The sequence below is a fragment of the Podarcis erhardii genome (assembly GCF_964252035.2).
Source record: "Podarcis erhardii genome assembly, chromosome: 13".
Taxonomy (NCBI): Eukaryota; Metazoa; Chordata; class Lepidosauria; order Squamata; family Lacertidae; genus Podarcis; species Podarcis erhardii.
In genome coordinates this window covers 5302890-5325228 of record NC_138502.1, presented here as the reverse complement: position 1 = coordinate 5325228, position 22339 = coordinate 5302890, and the positions used below count along the sequence as shown (strand labels likewise).

At 46.9% G+C, this 22339-nt stretch overlaps 1 protein-coding gene across 3 annotated transcripts; it reads left to right on the top strand.

Moving 5' to 3' along the window:
- The first annotated feature begins 4434 nt into the window (after positions 1–4434).
- REM2 (RRAD and GEM like GTPase 2) lies at positions 4435–21827 on the top strand. Of its 3 annotated transcripts, none has more exons than XM_081836930.1 (5): positions 4435–5146; positions 14738–15024; positions 15974–16047; positions 18760–18967; positions 19869–21827. In XM_081836930.1, exons 1-5 carry the CDS (start codon positions 5112–5114, stop codon positions 20141–20143), a joined length of 879 nt encoding a protein of 292 aa, XP_081693056.1. In that variant the 5' UTR covers positions 4435–5111; the 3' UTR covers positions 20144–21827. The 3 variants fall into 3 exon arrangements, with proteins under 3 accessions (XP_081693056.1, XP_081693057.1, XP_081693055.1); XM_081836931.1 differs by lacking the exon at positions 4435–5146 and adding an exon at positions 5243–5325; XM_081836929.1 differs by lacking the exon at positions 4435–5146 and adding an exon at positions 14075–14602.
- The last annotated feature ends 512 nt before the right edge of the window (positions 21828–22339 follow it).

The window sequence follows — 22339 nt, the reverse complement described above, 5'->3', positions numbered from 1 at the left end:
CTGACGTGCTTAGGAGGACGAGTCCCAAATTGGAGAGTCTACCCCTCTAGCCATGATCAAGGTTGTGTCTCTCTCATCCCAGGGTTAGCAGATTGTGTAAACCAGCCTTTCCCAAGCTGGTGCCCTCGAGATGTTTTGGGAACTACAATTCCCAACAGTCCCTGCCAGCCAGGTCCCCCCCCCCAACATAGTGCAGAATTAAGACAAGAAATGTGGGGAACCACAGAGAGACAGAATGGCTTGACGTTATCCCAGGATACTTGGCAAAGACATACAGTGGTACCTCGGGTTAAGTACTTAATTCGTTCCGGAGGTCCGTACTTAACCTGAAACTGTTCTTAACCTGAAGCACCACTTTAGCTAATGGGGCCTCCTGCTGCTGCCGCACTGCCGGAACACGATTTCTGTTCTCATCCTGAAGCAAAGTTCTTAACCTGAAGCACTATTTCTGGGTTAGCAGAGTCTGTAACCTGAAGCGTATGTAACCTGAGGTACCACTGTATGTGGGTGAAAATACATCGGGACCCTTTGTTCTTACAGATTGCTACATCAGTCTGTAAGAACAGCAGCCCCAAAGCCTTCGCTATGGAAACAAGCCATGGATGGCTCGGAGTCGTCCTCGCTCAGAGTCTCAGTTTCCTGTATGTGAGACATAACCGACAAAAACAGTGCCTTTGTTGAGCTGCTGCGAAGATAACTCAGCCAGTGGACCCACGCAGTTCTAAAAGTGGGAAGAGGGAGATGTGTTGCCTGGTGCAGGTAAATCAAGAAAGTGTCTGTGGTAGTGCCCTCTGCTTGTTGCAGTTAGCACAAGTCAAGCTGTGAAGGCTCTGAAGAAGCTGGTGATTGAAGCCTACAGCAGCTAGACTGGTGAGTGGGAGTAGCCGCCGAGGCTATATATACTGGTCCTGAAAGACCTACACTGGCTCCCAGTACGTTTCCAAGCACAATTCGAAGTGTTGGTGTTGACCTTGAAAGCCCTAAATGGCCTCAAAGGCCCGCATACCTGAAGGAGCGTCTCCACCTCCTTCGTTCAACCCTGAGGTCCAGCTCTGAAGGTCTTCTAGCGGTTCCCTCCCTGTGAGAAGTGAGGTTACAGGGAACCAGGCAGAGGGCCTTCTCGGTGGTGGCACCTGCCCTGTGCAACGCCCTCCCATCAGATGTCAAGGAAATAAGCAACTCTAACTTTTAGACGACATCTGAAGGCAGCCCTGTTTAGGGAAGTTTTTAATGTTTGTTTTTTTATCGTGTTTTTAATATTGGGAGCTGCCCAGAGTGGCTGGGGAAACCCAGCCAGATGGGCGGGGTATAAATAATAATAATTATTATGCCTTTGCAAGGGGGGGGGTCAGACTGAATGGCCTCTTGATGTTCCTTCCCAACTCTTCTAACAAACGTATCTACTCACACTTCAGATTGATTTAACTAAGCAGCATGCAGTAAATTCAGTACTACAAACAAAAGGTTGGCATACAGATCACCAACTTCTGTTACCTGGGAAGGTTTGCAAAAGAAAACAGTGTGAGGGGAAATGATCAACTACCAACAGCCAACAGCACAGGCTATTTTATTTGCAAATAATCCTTCACCAAGATTATCCCTTAATACCTTTTCCCCCCAGCCTAAAAGTTCTTGTGGGTGAGGGGGTTTGTAGCCACTTCAGCGACTGCCTGGGCCTGTTTGGGACATAACTGCAGTTGGCATAGCTGCCAGGCACCAATAAACAGGGAAATCCCAGCAACTCTGTAAAAAAAACTATTTTCAGTCATAAGGTTGAGGGGTTGCTTTGCTCTGCGTGGCTAATATCATCCAGGCTGCATCGGTGGCCTTGTTCACACAAAAAGCTTTCCAAATGTGCCAAACGGGTGGTCATTCTGGATTCATTAACACAGATGGATAACAGAGGCCCAGAATTTGTCCCTTTCTCTACCGCTGCCCTCGCCTCAAACGGCTCCGGTCTGTTGTCCTGCCAACAGCATGGAAACTGCCTCCTGGGGATCAGAAAGGCCATGAGTTCAAATCCTCCCCGGGCTGCAATTAGGGCAAGGAGGACGCCTCGCTGATTGCAGCTGAGGCTGAATGTATGTGAGGGAGAGAGAGGCCAAAAGTGCAAGGATGCTGAACCAGGCCTTGCAGAGCGACCAGGTGTGCTGTCATTTGGTTGCCTCAACCTCTAAGCACAAAATGAGCAGAATCAGCATGCAAGGAGGGGGCGCTTGCCCGCAGAGGGTCCCCACGGGCCCAGCCAGCCTCAGCCTTGTTTCCCGTGTCTCCCAGGGGGGCTCCCTTCTCTCACCCTATGGCAGGCATTAATTAAGCCTAATTAGCATCCTCCCACCCATGACTAACTGTATAATTCCCTCCCCCCTGCCTAATTAGGCTGAGCAGCTAATTCAGCATCATTAAAGAGGGAGAGAGTCTCTCCTGTGCGCGCTCTCTCATCTCTGCCCATCCCCTTCCTATAGGAAAACCATTCACCAATGGATGCTCCACAGCCCCCCACCCTCTCTTGGTTTCATTCTCCATCCAATTACTTTGTTTACTCTTTCTTCCTCCTGTGACTGTTTTGAATATTCATTTATCCACCTAACATTTGTCTTTCCACATCATCAGTTGCCTCGATGGCTGCATCCATGTTTTGGATATATTTTTAAAGCTATTTAAAGTAGAGGGGCAGGTTTTGTTTTTAATAATAATAATAATTATATAATAATAATGCATAGTTTTGATTTTGTGTGCACCCATATTTGCCACCCTGCGCTCCTTTGGGATGAAGGCGGGGATACAAATTTAACAAACCAATAAATATACACTACCTGCCGAAGTTCTAATTAGAGTAGACCCACTGAAATCAACAAACCTAATTTAGCCATGTTAATTAACTGTGGTGGGTCTGCTCTGCTGCAGGACTAGCACTGGCTACAGCAGAGTGGATTTTGCAAATGTGCTTTCCCAATCACACAAATTGCCCTTATAAGTCTTTCCCTTAATCCACCCATCCATCTGTCTCCTTTGTTTATCCCTCCATGCTCACTTTCTCATTATCTTATATATATATATCTCTCTTTGCGTTAGGCTCTCACTCTCTACTCTTTCCAACAAATACCCTCCCACACACACACAAACAAATATACACACACCATATTTCTTTCTTGTCCCCATTTGTGCTATACTGTACATTTCAAGCAGCATCACGCCATTTTTAAATAGTCAATGCTTCTCCCAAATAATCCCGGGAAGCAGGGTTCCCCAAACTTGGGTCGCCAGCTGTCTTGGACTACAACTCCCATCATCCCTAGCTTGCAGGACCAGTGGTCAAGGATGATGGGGATTGTAGTCCAAAAACCCTGCTGGGAAGTGTAGTTTGTTGAGGATGCTGACCCCTGATTGGAGACCCCTGTATTCCCTTCAGAGAGCTACAATTCACAGAGCTCCCTGAGAAGATGGACAGACTGTTAAACGACTCTGGGAACTGTACCACTGCAGGAGGGGGGGGGGGAATCTTCTAAAAATTCTCCAAACTGCAGCCCCCAGTAATCTTTGGGGGAAGCCATGACCCTATAAAGTTGTATGACACTGTTTTAAATGCCTAGAACAGATGGGAGTCACCGTTCCAAATCCTCAGTGTCTCTCACGCACAGATATACCTCTATCTTTGCTTCTTCGGGTATACTGATATTGATGATCGTCTTGCAAAGCAACTATTCTATTCCCAACTTAAAAATGGAAAGCGTAATGCTGGCGGTCTAGAAAACAGGTTTAAAGACTGTCTCAAGGCAAATCTTAAAAAATGTAGTATAAATGCCAACAATTGGGAATCACTGGCCTGCGAGCGCTCCAGTTGGAGAACAGCCTTTACCAAAGGGGACATGGGCTTTGAAGACACTCGAACTCAGGACGCAAGAGAGAAACGTGCTAGGAGGAAGGCACGCTTGGCAAATCCACACCATGATCAGCTCCTGCCCGGAAACCAATGTCCCCACTGTGGAAGGATTTGTGGATCCAGAATTGGCCTCCACAGTCACTTATGGACTCATTGTTAAAACCATGTTTATGGAAGACAACCTTACTCGGCTACGAGTGATCGCCAAAGAAGAAGAAGATACCTCTATCGTTAATTCTACATTGCTCTACCTACAGTGCGCAGCATGGCTCACTTCCTTGAGTCGCCTGCAGGCAGTTTCACCGCAAGGCACCTTACCTCCACTTTTGGCACCCTCTTTGTGGACACTGGTCAGGGGGAAGGGGCTGGTGGGTGTGTAACCTCCAAGCCCAATTCTGAAAGGTGTTAAGGACCGAAGGAGACCCCTGCAGGATCCTGCCAATGGCCCAGCATCCTTTTCTCACACAGTGGCCAAGCAGAGGCCTCTAGGAAGCCACACAAGCAAGACCTGGATGCCACAGTGCTCTCCCCAGTTGTGATTCCCTCAGCAACTGGCGTTCAGAGACACACAGCCTCCAACGTGGAGGGAAAACAAAGCCCATGCTATGTCTTTTTACACCCTTTCATCATGTTGGGTTTTATAGCTGAGTTTTCTAGCAGAATAGATGTGTGTGTGTGTTCTCCTCCTTTGCCTGTCTCTCTTCTCCTCCCTCCATCCACCAGCACCCTCGTCCCCCTAAGATTAATCAGCCTATTGATCCGTTCCCAGTGCAAATGTTCCTGCCTAGCAATTTGCCAACCCATCCACAGACACATAGGCTTTCTTAATCCCCCATATACATGCCCTAATCTTGCTTCCCATCTGGCTGTGCCTCCCTCCGTGCACCTTTCTCCCCCTCCCTCCCCCTCCCTCCCTCCCTCCCTCTCCATCCATCCTCCAATCATTTACAGCCTCTTTCTCTCTCCCTCTTTCTCTCTCCCCCCCTCCATGCTCTCCCCTCTCCATAAACACACCCCCTTCGCCTAGGTCCACCTGCCTATCATCTAAACACATCCCTGCTGCTAATTCTCCCCCTTCCTTCCTTCTTTCCTTCCTCCCTCCACATTTGGGCTGCAGGGAGCCGTGGGCATAACCTGGGATCCCCTCCAAAATTTGGCATCCTCGCCTCTGTTCGTTTCGCGAACAAGGTGGGCTTGGGGACACGGACCGGCCTCGCAGTTTCCAAACATGTGCGACTCTCCTCCAGGGCGGGGCATCCCCAGGTTTGTTTGGATTATTTATTTTTCCTGCTTTTTTGTATTTAATAAGGGAGGGGAAGGGGTTTTAAAAGGGGGGCTTAGCTGACAGCTCTGGAGGCAAAGAGAGGGAGCAGGAGGAGGGAGGCAGATCTTCGAAGGGGCGAAAGGCCCCCATTTTACCTACCACCATTCAAAAGCAAGCGGTAAGCTGGGTATAAAGGCTTTCTGCTGTGTGTGTGGGGGGGTGGGAGCCAGGGGTTTGTCCCCTCCACAGGGTATTGTGCCTTTGTCGCCGTGTCTCCAACAGATGTCTGTGAGAGACAGCGTGTGCCAAGACGTTGCACTGATGAGTGTGCCAGCCGGCGTGGGTATGAGCAGAGAACATGGCAGAGCATGAGTGACTCTGTCGGAGACATGAGTTGTTGGTGCCTCGGCGAGAGAGCCCTGACAGTCAAAAGCCCCCATCTTTGACTCGGGCATCCGACAAAGTAGGCTGACTGCAAACGCTCCTGCCACAATCTAAGCGGTTATTAAACTGATGTGCCAGCCAGCGCACTTTTCTGACTTGGAATTTTGCACGAAACAATTGCGGATATTCGAACTCTATTCCATCTTGCTCCCATAAATACCAGATTGGTCGGCAAAGCTACCCAGAGGAAGCTAATTGCCTAAAGGATTCCAACACTTCCAGCAAGGTAGATATTGGCAAGCTGGGGGGTGGAGTGGGGGGTGGGGGTAAAGGGAGATGATCAAACCCACCACATGGTGGTCTCCTTCAGACAACGGAGTACCACCGAGAATACAATTCAGACGGTCCATCTCAGCTCAGCTTAATTTGCCTTTATGGTGCGTGGTGGATTTTGCCTCCAAGTAAGAAACCAGTCAAATCAGATGGGTCTGATGTGCAGTGCTCGCCAGTGTTGTCACAATGTTCACGAGTTTCTCGTAAGTTGTCTAATGTGGTAGCTGCACTGGTTGACCCCTTTAGGCAACCGGTTTCCTCCCACCGCTCAGAGCTGCAAACTGGGAGAAATTATTGGCATGTGCTTTGGTGTGCAACAGCCAAAAGTACAATTTAATGTTCGTGTTCCTGGTTTTATGGTGGTGTTTGAGGACACGCACATTGTCTGCACTGGGTGTGGGTGCGCGTAACCTCGCTTGTAAGCAGCGGTCGTAAGGAGCGAGAGGGCTCGTGCGGATAAAAGAGTGTGTCTGTGCCATCGGTGAGATTGGTGCTTCCACAGCGAGTGTGCCATGGGTCCCCATGCAGAAGTTGTTGCAGTACACAACACTGCTTTGACAAAGGGTCTGGAAACCAAGCCTTATGAAGAATGGTTGAGGGAGTTGCATGTTCTTAGCTTGGAGAAGAGAAGACTGAGAGGTGATAAGATAGCCATCTTCAAATATCTAAAGCGTAGGAACTGAACCAATGGATTCAAATTGCAACAAAAGGAGCTTCCAGCTAAATATTAGGAAGAAGCGTTTGACAGTGGAATGGACTCCCTCAGAAGGTGGTGGAATCTCCTTCCTCGCATGCTTTAAACAGAGATTGGATGGCAGAGATCTGTGAGGGATTCTTTACCACTGGATCTCTGCATTGCAGGGGGTTGGACTAGATGACCCCTGGGGTCCCTCCCAACCCTACAGTTCTGTGATTCTATCCCATGCCCCGATGGTGCAGCTATATTTGGGTTGGCTCTTTGTTCTTGCGGCTCACGGGGTCGTGAGTGACATGCCGTAGACGCCTGTCATTCCAGTAGTCAATGAAATGGAGGATAATGAGGTTTGTGTAAGTATTGATGTTTGGAATGGTATTATCTCTGCTTTTAGGCTCACAGAGTGAGGAATGTCGATGTGTCTGTGTGGCGTTACTGTGCATGCTTCCATATTCCTTCAGTGTTCAGTAGACAACCTATGCATCACATATTTGGGTGCCTGAGAGATGCATTGTGATGCCTACTTAAACCTTAGCTATGTTTTGAGTCTGAAGCTGTGTACGCACGGTGCATATGGCTTCTCCCATAGAATCCTGGGAACTGTAGTTTGACAAGTGGAATTGCAGCTCTGTTAGGGGTAAACTAAAGTTCCCAGTATTCTCTAGGGGTGGTACAATTAGCTACCAGGCTATAAGTTCAAGGTGCTAGTTTGGTCTATACACAGTGTGGGACCAGGACACCTGAAATATTGTCTCACCCCTTATACACCCACTAGATCTACAGCTGAGGGCTTCCTGCAGGCACCACCTTATCAGGAGGTCCATTCCGCAAAATAATAATAATAATAATAATAATTTATTATTTGTACCCCGCCCATCTGGCTGGGTTTCCCCAGCCACTCTGGGCGGCTTCCATAAAAACCAGAAATACACTAAAATATCACAGATTAAAAACTTCCCTGAACAGGGCTGCCTTAAGATGTCTTCTGAATGTCAGGTAGTTATTTATCGCTTTGACATCTGATGGGAGGGCGTTCCACAAGGCGGGTGCCACTACCGAGAAGGCCCTCTGCCTGGTTCCCTGTAGCTTTGCTTCTCGTAATGAGGGAACCGCCAGAAGGCCCTCGGCGCTGGACCTCAGCGTCCGGGCAGAACGATGGGGGTGGAGACGCTCCTTCAGGTATACTGGGCCGAGGCCGTTTAGGGCTTTAAAGGTCAACACCAGCACTTTGAATTGTGCTCGGAAATGTACTGGGAGCCAATGTAGGTCTTTCAAGACCGGTGTTATGTGGTCTCGGCGGCTGCCCCCAGTCACCAGTCTAGCTGCCGCATTCTGGATTAGTTGTAGTTTCCGAGTCACCTTCAAAGGTAGCCCCACGTAGAGCGCATTGCAGTAGTCCAAGCGGGAGATAACTAGAGCATGCACCACTCTGGCGAGACAGTCCGCGGGCAGGTAGGGTCTCAGCCTGCGTACCAGGTGGAGTTGGTAGACAGCTGCCCTGGATACAGAATTGACCTGCGCCTCCATGGACAGCTGTGAGTCCAAAATGACTCCCAGGCTGCGCACCTGGTCCTTCAGGGGCACAGTTACCCCATTCAGGACCAGGGAGTCCTCCACACCAGCCCGCCCCCTGTCCCCCAAAAACAGTACTTCTGTCTTGTCAGGATTCAACCTCAATCCATTAGCCGCCATCCATCCTCCAACCGCCTCCAGGCACTCACACAGGACCTTCACCGCCTGAAGGCATATTGATGGACACCCAGTCCAAACCCCCTGATGATCTCTCCCAGCGGCTTCATATAGATGTTAAAAAGCATGGGGGAGAGGACGGAACCCTGAGGCACCCCACAAGTGAGGGCCCAGGGGTCTGAACACTCATCCCCCACCACCACTTTCTGAACACGGCCCAGGAGGAAGGAGCGAAACCACTGTATAACAGTGCCCCCAGCTCCCAGCCCCTCTAGACGGTCCAGAAGGATGTTATGGTCGATTGTATCAAAGGCCGCTGAGAGATCCAGCAGAACTAGGAAACAGCTCTCACCTTTGTCCCTAGCTCGCCGGAGATCATCAACCAGTGCGACCAAGGCAGTTTCAGTCCCATGATGAGGCCTGAATCCCGATTGGAAGGGATCCAAATGGTCCGCATCCTCCAGGCGTGCCTGGAGTTGTTCAGCAACCACGCGCTCAATCACCTTGCCCAAGAATGGCAGATTTGAGACTGGGCGATAGTTGGCCATACTGGCCGGGTCTAAAGATGGTTTTTTAAGAAGCGGTTTGATGACCGCCTCTTTCAGCGGATCTGGGAATGCTCCCTCACAGAGGGAAGCATTCACCACCCCGCAGAGCCCATCGCCCAGCCCTTCCCGGCTTGCTTTTATTAGCCAGGATGGGCAAGGATCCAGGAGACAGGTGGTTGGTTTCACGCGTCCAAGCAGCCTGTCCACATCCTCGGGGGTAATGGATTGAAATCGATTCCATGCAACTTGACCAGACAGAGCTCTAGCACTCTCCCGCCCCAGCCCTGCTCCCACGGTGGTGTCTAGCTCCTTCCGAATATGAGTGATTTTATCTGCAAAAAACTTTGCAAAATCGTTGCAGGAGATCTTGGGGTCTTTACAAAGCCCCGGTGGTAAAGGTGGTTCCGTTAAATTACGAACCACCTGAAAAAGTCTCCCGCTACTATTTTCTGCAGATGCAATAGAGGCGGTGAAGAAAGTCTTCTTCGCCGTCGCTATCGCCACTTGGTAGGCTCGACGTTGAGCTCTAACCTGTGTCCGGTCAGATTCGGAGTGAGTTTTTTGCCACCGACGCTCTAGCCGTCTCAGCGATTGTTTCATCGCCCTCAGCTCCGAAGAAAACCACGGAGCTGTCCGGGCTCCATGCAATCGGAGAGGGCGCTTCGGAGCCAGACAGTCGATAGCCCTGGTTAACTCCGCATTCCAGCGGGCCACCAGGGAATCAGCTGAAAGGCCATCAACATGGGATAAGGCATCCCCTACCACTCTCTGGAAACCATTTGGATCCATTAAGTGGCGAGGGCGGACCATCCGAATTGGTCCCACCTCCCTGCAGAGGGGAAGGGTCGCGGAGAAGTCCAGTTGCACCAGGAAGTGATCTGACCATGGCACTTCTTTTGTTTCACTTTTACTTAGTGTCAGATCACCCACGTCACTAGAGGTGAACACCAGGTCTAAGGCATGTCCATGACTATGAGTTGGGCCAAACTTATTCAGGGACAGCCCCATGGAGGCCATGCTTTCCACGAAGTCCCGAGCAGCCCCTTGTAAGGTCGTGTCGGCATGGATGTTAAAATCCCCTAGGACAACCAAACTAGGTGTCTCCAGGAGAAAATCCGCCACGACCTGAAGCAGCTCAGACAGGGAATCCTTGGTGCAGCGGGGAGGTCGGTACACCAAAAGGAATCCTGTACTGCCCCTATTGCCCAACTTCCAGAACATGCACTCAGAAAACTGGATCTTCCCAGTAGGACGCCTGGTGCAAGCTAGTGACTTCCTAAAAATCACTGCAACCCCCCCTCCCCGCCCACATGACCTGGGTTGCTGTGCGTAAGAGAAACCTGGTGGGCAAGCAGCGGCAAGGACAGGCCCATCTGCTTCCTCCAACCAGGTCTCTGTCACACATGCCAGGTCAAGTCCTCCATCCACAATCAGGTCGTGGATGGCAGTGGTTTTATTCCTCATTGACCTGGCATTACACAGCAACACCTTCAGGTCATGTAGGTTTCCCCTGTTGATTCCAGTATCCATCCGGTCAAGGCCAGACCGGATGAAGAAATTGGACTTTTAGTGTTGTTCCACCTGCCCTTTGGAATGTCTTGTCCTTGACCATCAGATGTGCACCATCTCTGTTGTCTTCTCGGTGCTTGCTGAACCCGAACATCTTCAACAAGCCTTTGAATCTGAAGTCTTTCCCACTTTGCATCTGTGTCAGAATCGTTTTCAAGATATGCTTATTGTTTAACTCCTTGTTTGCTACCCTCGGCTCCTTTGGGAGGAAGGTGGGCTGGGCTATAAATGCAGTCAATACACACGGTGTGCAGTTGCGTGTGCTCACATGCCCTTTGTTGATGTGCGTACACAGCGAACCTGTTAGTTTTGGCTGCCTCTGTGTTTCGGTGTCTACTGAACCCATCAGGTGGATCAAATGAGGATATAGTTTTAACCCAAGCATGCATGGCATTTGCAGGCACATGGCGATCGTGCTGGTGTGAGTGTGCCTGCATTGTGACACTGCCACAAGTATTGGTGTGTTTCCCCAGGGACCACATGCACATGAGATGCAGTCCTGTTGTGTATTGGTGTCAAACTGACATTGTCTCCCTGGGCTGGTGTCGGTGCTGGTGTCTTTTTTTTCTGTGGGTGTGTCTGTCCTATGTGAGCTGAAGGCGTTTGTGTTTGCTCTCTCTCTCTCTCGTTCTATTTGTACATGCTTCTAAGCAGGGGACCGCGTGTGGGTTTTATTGGCAGGCCCTGGCTGTTCCCGAAGGTGTGTTTATTGCTGTGTTGTGTAGAATTAGAAAGCTGTAAAAGCAGTCCACTTTTCTGCCCAAAGCCAGGATGCTGTTCCCACCTGTCCTTTTAAGATGGCCACCCCACCCCCTACCCCAGCAAAGCTCCTCCTCTGCTTTGTACAAACTGCACACCAGGCAAAGTGTATTCCGTTACTGCATCTCCAACCTAGAGAAAGCTCTGCCAGTTGAATTTCTGTCTGTATTGCAGAACAGGAGGTCTGCAAGGGAGAAAGAAAAAAGCAGAGGGCTGGGGGAGCAGCTTCACTTACTCATACTCCCCTGACTTAGAAAGAGAGAGGCCCATATGCAAACCACAACTGTAGAACAGAAACAGACTCCCAGGTGCCTGATAGCTCAAGAAAGCAAGTCAAGCTGTGAGGGATGGCAATATCCCGCCACACATGTCAAACTACGCAAGGGTCAACCCGGGTGAAAATTCTGTGTGCCAATTCAGACACTGAAGCCTGAAGACCGGGTGTCTCTGAAAAGCCATTTATTTCCCGTGGAGCAGAGAAAGAGATTTGACCCACGTTTTCCTATGGGAACCTGCTTTCCTATCAAGATCATCATAATCAGAGATCCTCCTCTGTGTGCTGTATCGCCCAGAAATATTCCTGATTTGGAAAAGGGAAAAGGCCTTTTTCAGTGGCTCCCTCCAAAGGGAGGCCTGCCTCGTAGCTTCTCAAATGGCTTTACTTATGACACTCCAAAATCTTATCTCTTTTGAGGGAGGACGGATATAAATTGTTGCTCCGTTTTTGGAAGTGACAAGTTGTATCCAGCTAGATTAGACCCACTAACCTAAGTAATGTCCATTCACTTCAATGACCCAGCAGGACTAGCATTGGATAAAAGCCGTAGCAATTGCTATGGTTTAATTACGTTTAATTAATTTAATGATTGCTGTACTGTTTCTCTTCTTAGTGTTTTATGGCTGCTTCATTGAAGGCGATTAAATTGTTAATTAAAATTCCAAACTAAGCCTGCTGCCCCATGCTCACTTGTTTAGTAGAAATATTATTACGTTTTTGAATTTTCATTTGACACTTACAAAGTACCCACAATTTTTAAAGCACTGTACGTATATTAAAAAGTACACCAGTCCCTGCCTGCAGGTTCATAATCTTGAGTCATGATCCAAAAGGAATAATGAATGGGGAGGGAGGAGGAAAGCAAGTGTTTGAGCAGCTGAACCTTCACTGGCCAATGGATGGGGCCAAGCTGGTCTGTTTCCTGCCCTGATGTAATTCCTGGGAGAAAAGGGGTGCATCCTCCCAGGGACCCCAGGTCTCCTTCAGTTCAGCAGTCCCTGGTAACTGGCAGTCTTCTATACAGACATGTATCAAATTCCACCATTATTTTCACTTGCTTGATTATTTTCACTTGCGTGATTATTTTCACTTGCCTTGAGCTCATGGAAAAAAGGCAGAGTGTAAATGTTTTGAATAAACAAAGAGACCATCGAATATTGTGTCTGCCTGCCTGCCTGTCTTTATACTCAGTAATATGGGTAGTTTTAATGTGTTTGTGTGATTTGGTGAAAGAGAGAAGGTAAAATTATAATATGTTAAGATAAATTATTAGGATAAAAACAAAGTTGGAAGGATTTGCTGGAATATTTAATTGAATTAGAATACAAAAATGGGAGGCGTGAGGAAGTCAAGGAAATAAGTGAATGCAGGTAAGTGAGTTAAAGGTTTGACTTGTTTTTTTATTTCTTTTTTTCCTTTTTCGGTTTTTTGATGATGTTTTTTTCCTCTCATATGTATTGTTTTTTCTTTTTCATTGTTATTGTTCTCTTTTCTTTTTTTCTTTGTAACCTTTAAAATCTTAATAAAAATTTATTTTTTAAAAAAAGTTTTAATGTGTTTGTGAAGTAGAGAATGTGCAAGTGAGGGAGGTAGAGAAAATGTGCTTGTTTGTGAGAGAGAGATGTGCATTGTTTATGTGCTTTATTGTGTCTCTAGCTCTACGGTGTGTGTGTGTGAAAGAGAAGGGGAGTTTGGTGCTTCTAACCAAAGCGTGATTGTGTGTTGTTCATGTTGAAAACCTGCAGAACAGATACACGGTATTGCACATGCTTTGGCTACATACATAACATAGATTTCAAACACACACACACACACACACACAGAGAGAGAGAGAGAGAGAGAGAGAGAGAGAGAGAGAGAGAGGGAGGAATGCTGGGAACTATGCATTATGAAAGGAGCTGGGAATTGTAGTTCTGTGGGGGTAAACTACAGTTCCCAGTATTTTGGGGGGAGAAGCCATGACATTAAAGAGGTAAATGGGTTGTAAATGAATGGTGTGCACTCAGCATCCTTCCCTCCTTCTCCCTCTGTCATGCCCCTGGTGAATATATTTTTATTTTGCTAGCCATAAAATGCCACGTGGGAACATAGGCATTGCCTCAGAGAATGTGTGCTATTAGCCTGGCACACGAGCCTAGTTGGTATTCTGTGTGTGGCATGGTGCTGTGATGAAAATAATGTTTACCATTTAGAGATAACTCAAGATTTCCTCAGAGATACTTGTGGACATCTCAGCTACAAAAGGGTAAGCAAACAAAACCCACAACAATTTCCATATTCCTTTTTTTCACACATTATTTTGAGGCAGAGAGTACACTGAGTATCTTTGGACAACCTTGTGATATCTCTACACCAGCGGTTGGCAAGGTTTTCCTCGCCTTTTCACTCCAGCGGAGATCCCTCCATGGGATCGCACGCACGCGTGAGCGCCCACGCTCATGATTTCCAGCGTTTGTGTCTGCACAGACACGATTTTCAGTGTCTGCATGCGCAGACATGATTTCCGGCACCGCAGAAGCGAGTTCCTGCACCATGCTGCCCCGGTTTAGCGCAGCGCGTGGGGACTTGCTGAGCGGGCATCTCGGTTCAAGGGCGGCTCGTGGGCAGGTTAAACGACCCCTGTGGGCCACTTGTGGCCCATGGGCCTTAGGTTGCCGACCCCTGCTCTACACCCTGTGGTAAAATTAATGGGATCTGTTCGCTTTCCCAGACTGTCCTTTTCTGTGGTAAAGAGCCAGTGAGTGAAGAAGAACCACACAAGTATCATAAAAATAATCAACGTTATAAAATACAAATGCAAATAACAAGAATGAAAACGGCAGCACAAAACCAATACATTCTGGGTTTAAAAAACTATTTAAGACTCCATTCAAAGCACATCGTTTCCCCTCAAGAATCTTGGGAACTGTAGTTTGTTAAGGGTGCTGCGAATGGTGCTTCCGTGAGGAGGGGTAGCCTACAGTTCCCAGGATCTTTTGGAGGAAGCCATGAAGTGGCATAAATGTGCTTTAAATGCATGGGGCAGTTGTGACCAAAAATAACTCGGCTATCTGGGTCCCAGGAAACCTCAGACCCTCCAAGTGTCCCTATTTTCCAGGGACAGTCCCGGATTTAGAGAAGCCGACCCGGTTTCTGATTTGAGCATGGATGCTCGCACTTTTTCCTTAGGATGTCCCTGTTTTCTTTGGAGAAATGTTGAAGGGTGAGGATTTATCGGACCCCTGAGCCTGAGTGGTTTCAGTGGCCTGAATTGCACCTGAAAATGTTTTGTGTGCATGATGTGTCCTGGTGCTGAAACGCTCTGACCGTCTTGCGCATCTCGCCCCTGTTCTCGCAGCTTGCCGTCCACCATGACGTTGCCCTCGGCACTGGCGGGTGCCGGACCACGGCGTGGGAGCATGCCTTTGCCCATCAAGCACCAGCTGGTGAGGGCGTCGGCGGTGGACGAACTGGACTCTCCCCCCAGCTCCCCCGAAGTGGGAAGCACTGGGGGGGCCAGCCCTGCAGGAGGACGCGGCCCTTACAAAGTCATGTTGCTTGGCGAGAGCGGGGTGGGGAAGACCACCTTGGCGGCCATCTTCGGAGGCCTTAGAGGGGGCCCCCACCACGAGGAAGAGCACACAGGTGAGCCCAGAAGATGCCAGGGGATGGTGTTGCAATATTTCGCTCTGCAAAACAGCAGAAGTTCAAGAGGCCCTGCTTTTCTTGCCATACATGCAGCAGAAGGGGAACAGGAGAGAACGGCGTGCTCATTTTATTTTTATTGATTTAAATAGACAGGAGAAGAGCCATATTGGATCAGACCAAAGGCCCATCAAGTCCAGCATCCTGCTCTCCATTCACCTGTTGAATTTCTGCCTTCCATAGCATTGTTGTTTAAGAAGGGGAAGGTAAAAACTCTCCAGATAAATGGAGGTTTTTGTGTGGAATTTAAGCTAGGCCAGAATTTCAAAGTGACGGCTGTGGGAATTGACTTTGCTGCAGTGATTTTCTTAAAATCCTGAGGGGAAGCTGGGATAGATCTTCTGGAAAAGTTTCAAATCGCTGCTATCTTAAAAACCTGACATCATATAATATACATAGAGTGTGTGTTTGTGTCTAAGGCTGCGTACACACTAAGCCTTCAAAGCACGCTTGCAAATAAATAATGGGCAGGTTGTATGCTAAAGGTTGCTGGAAATTGTGACTCGGTGAGGGGTAAACTACACTACCTTGAGATGTTTCTCAAAAAAAATAATTTCATTTTTCTAATTCCTTCCCCACATTTATACCCAGAAGGCTCTCCTAGGCTCCCCTTAACTTTCCCAACTATTAAATGTATAGGGTTGTAGCTAGTCCTACTCAGAGCAGACCCACCAAAATTAATGGCCATGGCTAATTTAGTCCCATTAATGGTCTCCTTTGAATAGAATATGGTCACATTCTACCCATATAACTTGACAAATCAGCCACGAAGTGGATATTTAGTGGTACAGACATATCTGGCAATAGTTTGTAAGGTGATACTCAAGCTATGCTAAACCTCCTTTTCTCTCCCTTTCTTTCTCTCTCCACATTTCTTTTATTCCCTCAGAGGATTCCTACGAAAGAAATTTCTACGTAGATGATGAAGAAGTCACTCTAATATTATACGACATCTGGGACCAGGTAGGTGCATTTCGGTCACCTTCCTACCCATTGAGATGGGATGTACCCAGAGCATCATCCCCAGCAGGGCGAGAAATATGACAGTAAGAAGTTCTCCATCCCATCTTTGTTGTTGTTGAGTCGTTTAGTCGTGTCCAACTCTTCATGACCCCCTGGACCAGAGCACGCCAGGCACTCCTGTCTTCCACTGCCTCCTGCAGTTTGGTCAAACTCATGTTGGTGGCTTGGAGAACACTGTCCAACCATCTTGTCCTCTGTTGTCCCCTTCTCCTTGTGCCCTCCATCTTTCCCAACATCAGGGTCTCTTCCAGGGAGTCTTCTCTTCTCATCCTATCTAAAAGCTGATAAGACTTGCAACACACCGGAAACATTTTAAAATTTAACACACCGGAAACATTTTAAAATTTATTATTAATGCAAGTAGTTGCGTCAACCATAAGATGGAAGGCATGACCGTATAGAGTTATCTCTTACACACAAACGAAGGAACGCCTTTGATTCTAAAATAAGCAGCTGCTGGGACACAGACTACTTGTCATCCGAAACAACAAAAGGTGATGGTCAATGAAGTTTTACTCAGTGCAGACCCACCGAAATTAACGGGCCTAACATCGTCATGTTTTGTTCCTTTCAAGTGGGTTTACTTTGGGTATGACTTATCTGAATACCACCCACAGAAAATGTGCTCTGGTCTTCAAAGCTGTTGTCTTGTTCATAAGCAAAGGCATGATGACTGAATCAAAACTCGTAACCGGACCATACAATGGAGACTTGTGATTTGATCTCTCATTCCTTTTAGTTTTAACATACAGCTGCCATCAGGAGCAGAAGGGGTGGATTGGGACCGTAGCGGCATGGGAGGGGAATTTACTCTTCTTCCCGAAACAGCATTTTGTGAGTCGCCCATCTTCCAAAGTGGATTCATTGCCCCATGAATGGTAATATATATCTTTAAATGGGTGACAGCCCCAATCTAACCAGTCTAGCATAGAACATAGCAGGCTTCATCCTGACAAGATTGAGAGTATTTACACCGGTGGCTCCAGCATCTGCCCTGGTTTTCTGTTTTCAAAATTGCGGTATTCCACAATTTTTCAGGTCTACAGAAATTCTCAGTGAGTTACAAATCCAGCATTCTGAGAATCTCTGTTGTTATTGTTTATTTGAACCAGTTTTCTAGATCTTAAGTCTTAGAGGATATTGTGGGCAATGCCAGGCAATATCAGAATGTTTTGGAGATTGTGGAGTGGGATTTCCAGTTGGCAAGGGCAGTTTTCTCTGCAGCTCTTGGTTACTGCAAGGGGCAAACGGAAACAAGGCAAAAGTATGCAAAAAAAAAAAAAAAAAAAAAAATCATGGCATGGTTATGATGAACGTATGCAATGATATCCAAGATTTACACAAAGCTAGACAACCGGATGGAATTGCCTTGTTTTATTATTGTTTTGTTTTAGCATCTCGTTTGCATGGAAATGCATTCCAAAATTACACAGCATCCCTGAAGTGAGGGAGAGTGGTATGCAAATTTATGCAAATCCATATTAAATTAACACAGCCGTTTGGGATTCAGGCGGGGGTGTATACCACTGACATGCACGAATATGCAAATTGTTCTGGAAATTGGCAGCATTCTTGGGCGGCTTGATTGCAGCATACAGTGCCATTATGCAAATACATGGGAGTGTATCCAACTGCCAAGGAGAATAAGCAATAGAACCTCCATTATCTGCATTACAATTATCCAAATTCCTCGATTATCAAAATCTGCCATTTTCAAATACCTGCATGTCTTCTCCCCTCCCGTGGCTGCCAATTCAGAAGGGCCGAGGGAAGGATCCTGAGGAGCTGCTATATGTTTCAATATTATCTTGATTGCAATTTTGATTATTGTGTTTTGACTTTAGTTGTAAAGTCACCTTGGAACGATTCGTATCCTTAAAGGTGAGATGTGAATAATTATACTGTAATAAAATAAAGTGTAAAACACACTCCTGTTTATCTGAACTTTCCAGTATCCAAACACACCGATCGGAAACATTCAACAGCCACCCCGGTTAATATCGCTGTCACATTCACTCTGGTAACATGCTGGATTGACCTGTTACACTTTCCAATATATTTAAAAGCTGCAGCTTTGGTTAACGCAATTCTTTTTAATATCACCCACATATACAAAAAACGCAGATAGCTCTTGTAGAGAGAGAAAGAGGTTGCCTCTTTTAACATGTTGCTGGTTACGACTTCCAAAACTGTTTTTCCCCCCTTCAGAACAATTTGTGTGTGTGTCTGATTTTTTTGGAATCACATACAGATATAGGAAAATAAAACATGCATTATTTACTAGCTAATATTTAACAGAGGAAATGCCCGTAACAAGTAGAATCACCAAATAACCCACACCAGTGAAAGCACTCAGTAAATTTCCCTTCCAACGCGCCCCCCCCATTATATGACAGGCACTATTTAGGAGGCAGGAGTGGGTTTACCCCCCACCATATTGTGGTCCTGTCTTTTGTTCAGGTGGGGAAGCCATTTTGTCTTATTATGCCACACACCCCCCCCCAGCGGCGGCCATTTTGTGACTGGTGCCCGCGGCACTTCCCCCAAAATGCTCGCTGTCAAACAAAGGTTGGCAGCCCCTGATCTGGACACACACATGCCCTCACATTTCCTGACTTTGACCTCTTCCCTCCGCGCAAACTTTTCCCGCAGGGAGATCCCGGAGGCTGGATGCAGGAATCCTGCCTGCAGACGGGAGACGCCTTCCTGTTGGTTTTCTCGGTGACTGATCGCCGCAGCTTCACACGGGTCCCCCCCACCCTGCTGAGCCTACGGGCTGGGTGCCCTCGGACAGACCCCCCTATTATCCTGGTGGGGAACAAGAGCGACTTGGCGCGATCCCGGGAGGTCTCACGCGAAGGTGAGTTGCCAGACTAAACACTGGGGAGATTGCCTGCGCACCATCCAGGTGGCTTCCGGTCTACCATTTTGGAATAATTTGTTCTTTCTGAAGGGCCAAGGCAGGAGAAGGAACCCACGAGAATTGTTTGCTTGTTTCTTTTCTCCTTTTCATTTCATTTTTAATTTTTTATTGAATTTTACAAGAAAAGAAAAAGAAAAACAAAGAACAATACATCACACTATAAACACATTTATATACATATTTTCCAAAATAAAAACTAAAAAAGACAAAAGAAGAAAAAAAATACTTTTCGTAACCCATATTACCAAATTCATGCTTCAAACATTGCAATATATAACTTAGTTAAAATATTCTAAAAGACTTCCACCGCATGTCTCTTATTTATCTTGCTCGCCTCTACATCTGTTCTTCAATCATTTCCCTTCCTTAGATTCTTTCATAGTCAGTCAAATCTTTATGTTCTCTATACTCTTCACAAGGTTAGTCTAGGCACAACCAAACTTTCATATTTGAGCCCTGCTTGTATAAATATTCATTTAAGCATTCCCATTGTTTCTGAATTATAGCTTTTGATTTATGCCTTATTAAATCCTTCAATTTTGCTAACCACAGGTACTTGCATAGTTTACATAACCATTCCCCTTTTGTTGGGATATAATTTCCTTTCCAATGACTGGCTACCAACATTCTCACTGCTGCTGTTGCATACAGAAAAATGATAATTTTGTCTTTGGGGATATCGTTACTCCAAGGTTCCTAGTAAATATGCTTCTGCCCTTTTGATATATGATACTTTTACCAATTTTTTCATCTCTTCATGGATCATCTCCCAAAATTTTTTAATCTCTGGACACATGGTATAGTTTACTTTTCTCATGTTTCTTGCCTCCATTACCAGAGGGCCGCAGCCTAGCTGTCATGATGAACTGCAAGCACATCGAGACGTCTGCGGCGCTGCATCACAACACAGAGGAGCTCTTTGAAGGCGTTGTGCGGCAGATACGGCTGCGCCGCCGTCGGCGTGAGGGCGATAGCTTCAGCAGGGAAGGGGCCGGGGGCCGGCGTGAGAGCCTCACCAAGAAAGCCAAACGCTTCCTCTCTAGCCTGGTGCCGAGGAATGGACGCTTCTTCAAGCAGAGGTCAAAATCCTGCAACGACCTTTCAGTGCTATGAGCCCCATACCAGCATGCCAGAAATCTCTGCAATGAAAGGAAACACGTAAGACTCCCCTTACTCTCAGCTGCATCGAGCTCAGGAGAGCAGCCACGTCGACCCAGGGGCAGTTCCCAAACATAGCAAAGCTCCCAAAATCCTCCTTGGCTCAGCTCTCCTCCCATCATCTTCAATGCATAACCGAACAAACTATTTGCTCCTGTCCTCTGCAGCGTCTTGGCTCCTTGAGAGGGCTTCTCAAACAAAGAAACACACGAGTTTTACAAAAAACACACATTTAGTATGCTTTACAGGACCTGGAGACACCTGCTCTCCAAACTCACGTGCCTCTCACCTTTTCAAATATTGCTCGTGGCACTCTTGTGAGATTTATTTTCTTGTCTGCCTTTAAGGGTGTCTTGTCTTAAAGGTGCCCAACTGGTACAAAACGCTTCAGTCAAGAGACTCAGGACTTTTGTTCGGGATTTCTGTTCCTTTCTCGTCCGTGACGCTCAGGTGCCCATAATCTCTCATGGGACAATATTTTTTTTCCCCCAAGGCACTAACTCTAGAGTGAAACGTTACGTCTACTGTGTATGTAAACAAATGGCCCCTAGACTCTTTGCGCAAAGCCTTATCCGTCATGCTACTTTGCTATGTCTTAGGAGGTATTTTCAGAGGTGCTGTTTTTTGCTGCCCTCTGCATCCGTACATATACCGAAGAGGATATAAAATGGTGGAAGTTTATTTTCTCTATAGTTGTGTGGCGCACCTCGCTTTTAAGAGGCCCTTGCTTAAAGGCACCGACTTTAGAATGTCCCTTCCTGTATGGTCTAGCAAACAGGAATGCTTTGTGTTCGCTTAAATGTTCAACTTTGAAAAGGTAGTTAAAGGCACCAGCTGGGGGATATTTCAATCTCATTGCATCGACACAGTGGAGGAATAGCACCTCTAAAGCTTTGTGTACCTCACTTTTAAAGAGCACATAAGGGCATCCCCCAGCCCTGTGCTTATTTCAGCCAGCTAACTGCAGCTTTGGAAAGCTTAATTCGTTTGCTTAATGATGCTTCCTATGCCAATGCTCACCTTTTAAACAATTGTTCTGTGTTTTTTTTTAAAAAAATTATTAAGGAATTCATCAAAGGAATTGCTGTTTTAAATACCAAACACATATGCTTCTCTTTTAATATCATCACCCACCTGAAGGGCACGCTCCTCTTAAGGAGAGTCGTTGTGGAAGATGGATTACCAGTTAACCGCCATATCTAGCACATCCTTTTAAAGAAGCCATCGCAACAGCAGCCTTCTCAATTCAGCTACAGATGGAGAATTCTGCACATGCCGTAGCTTTTAACCTCCCTTTTAAGAGGCAGACTAAAGGCACAAACCTCAAAGCATTTGCGACTGTGGGGCAGGGATGTGTGTGTGTGTGTCTTCTGACTGACTTGCTGGACCTTTTGTTTCGAAGGCTACAACCAATAATGAAATGGAACAATTAATGATTAACCAGCTTGGAGCCTGGTTCTTTTCTTAAAGGGACAGGAATTTTATTCCTGGAAGAAGACTGCTTTCAGATTCCAAAATGACGGATTTGAAGGATGTAGCCTTATATGTACACCCCACACCTGCCAAAAAAACACCTTGAGGAAGAGTGCCTGACAAATGCTGTGTGCTTATTTTCCAATTAAAGCCATTTTCTATTATAGTACCTTCATTTATCTAACCTGTAGCGTCTGGGCCAGGGGTTGCTCAGAACCGTTGGAAAGTGGTGTGGGATGTGGGGAGCAACAAAGGAAAGGGATGTAAAAGGATGGACTGGCAGGGAAGCTGCAGGGAGGGCAGGAAGAACGCAGGAGGCAAGGCAGTGAGTGGTAAGCCAGATTACTTGTGGAAAGGCCATGAAAATTATGTGATCCTGGAAGTGCACGGCTCCTACTCAAGAAATGGACTTTAGGATGATTTGACAGCAGGGTGGGGCGTAGGATGAGAAGCTCAAACGCATCCATTGTGTTCAGGGCAGTTATACGTGAACCCATTTTCCATGTTTGCACCTGCAAGAGTTTTGAGGGAGATTGGCTGATCCACCTTTGCTCAGCCTGTTTCCCCTGGGTCAGAGCGCTTTTCTTGTCATTCTGTGCCTTGCGAAATAAAAAATAAAATCAATCCAATCTTACCCACTGAATTGGATCAGATGCACGGGAAAATCGGAAGAAAGGT

Excerpts from the sequence above, each read along its gene's own strand:
- REM2 (XM_081836929.1), top strand. The coding sequence starts at position 14,544 with ATGGATGCTCGCACTTTTTCCTTAGGATGTCCCTGTTTTCTTTGGAGA. Across the intron at positions 15,025-15,973 it reads CCACGAGGAAGAGCACACAG|AGGATTCCTACGAAAGAAAT; the intron begins GTGAGCCCAGAA and ends TTATTCCCTCAG. Across the intron at positions 18,968-19,868 it reads CCGGGAGGTCTCACGCGAAG|AGGGCCGCAGCCTAGCTGTC; the intron begins GTGAGTTGCCAG and ends CTCCATTACCAG.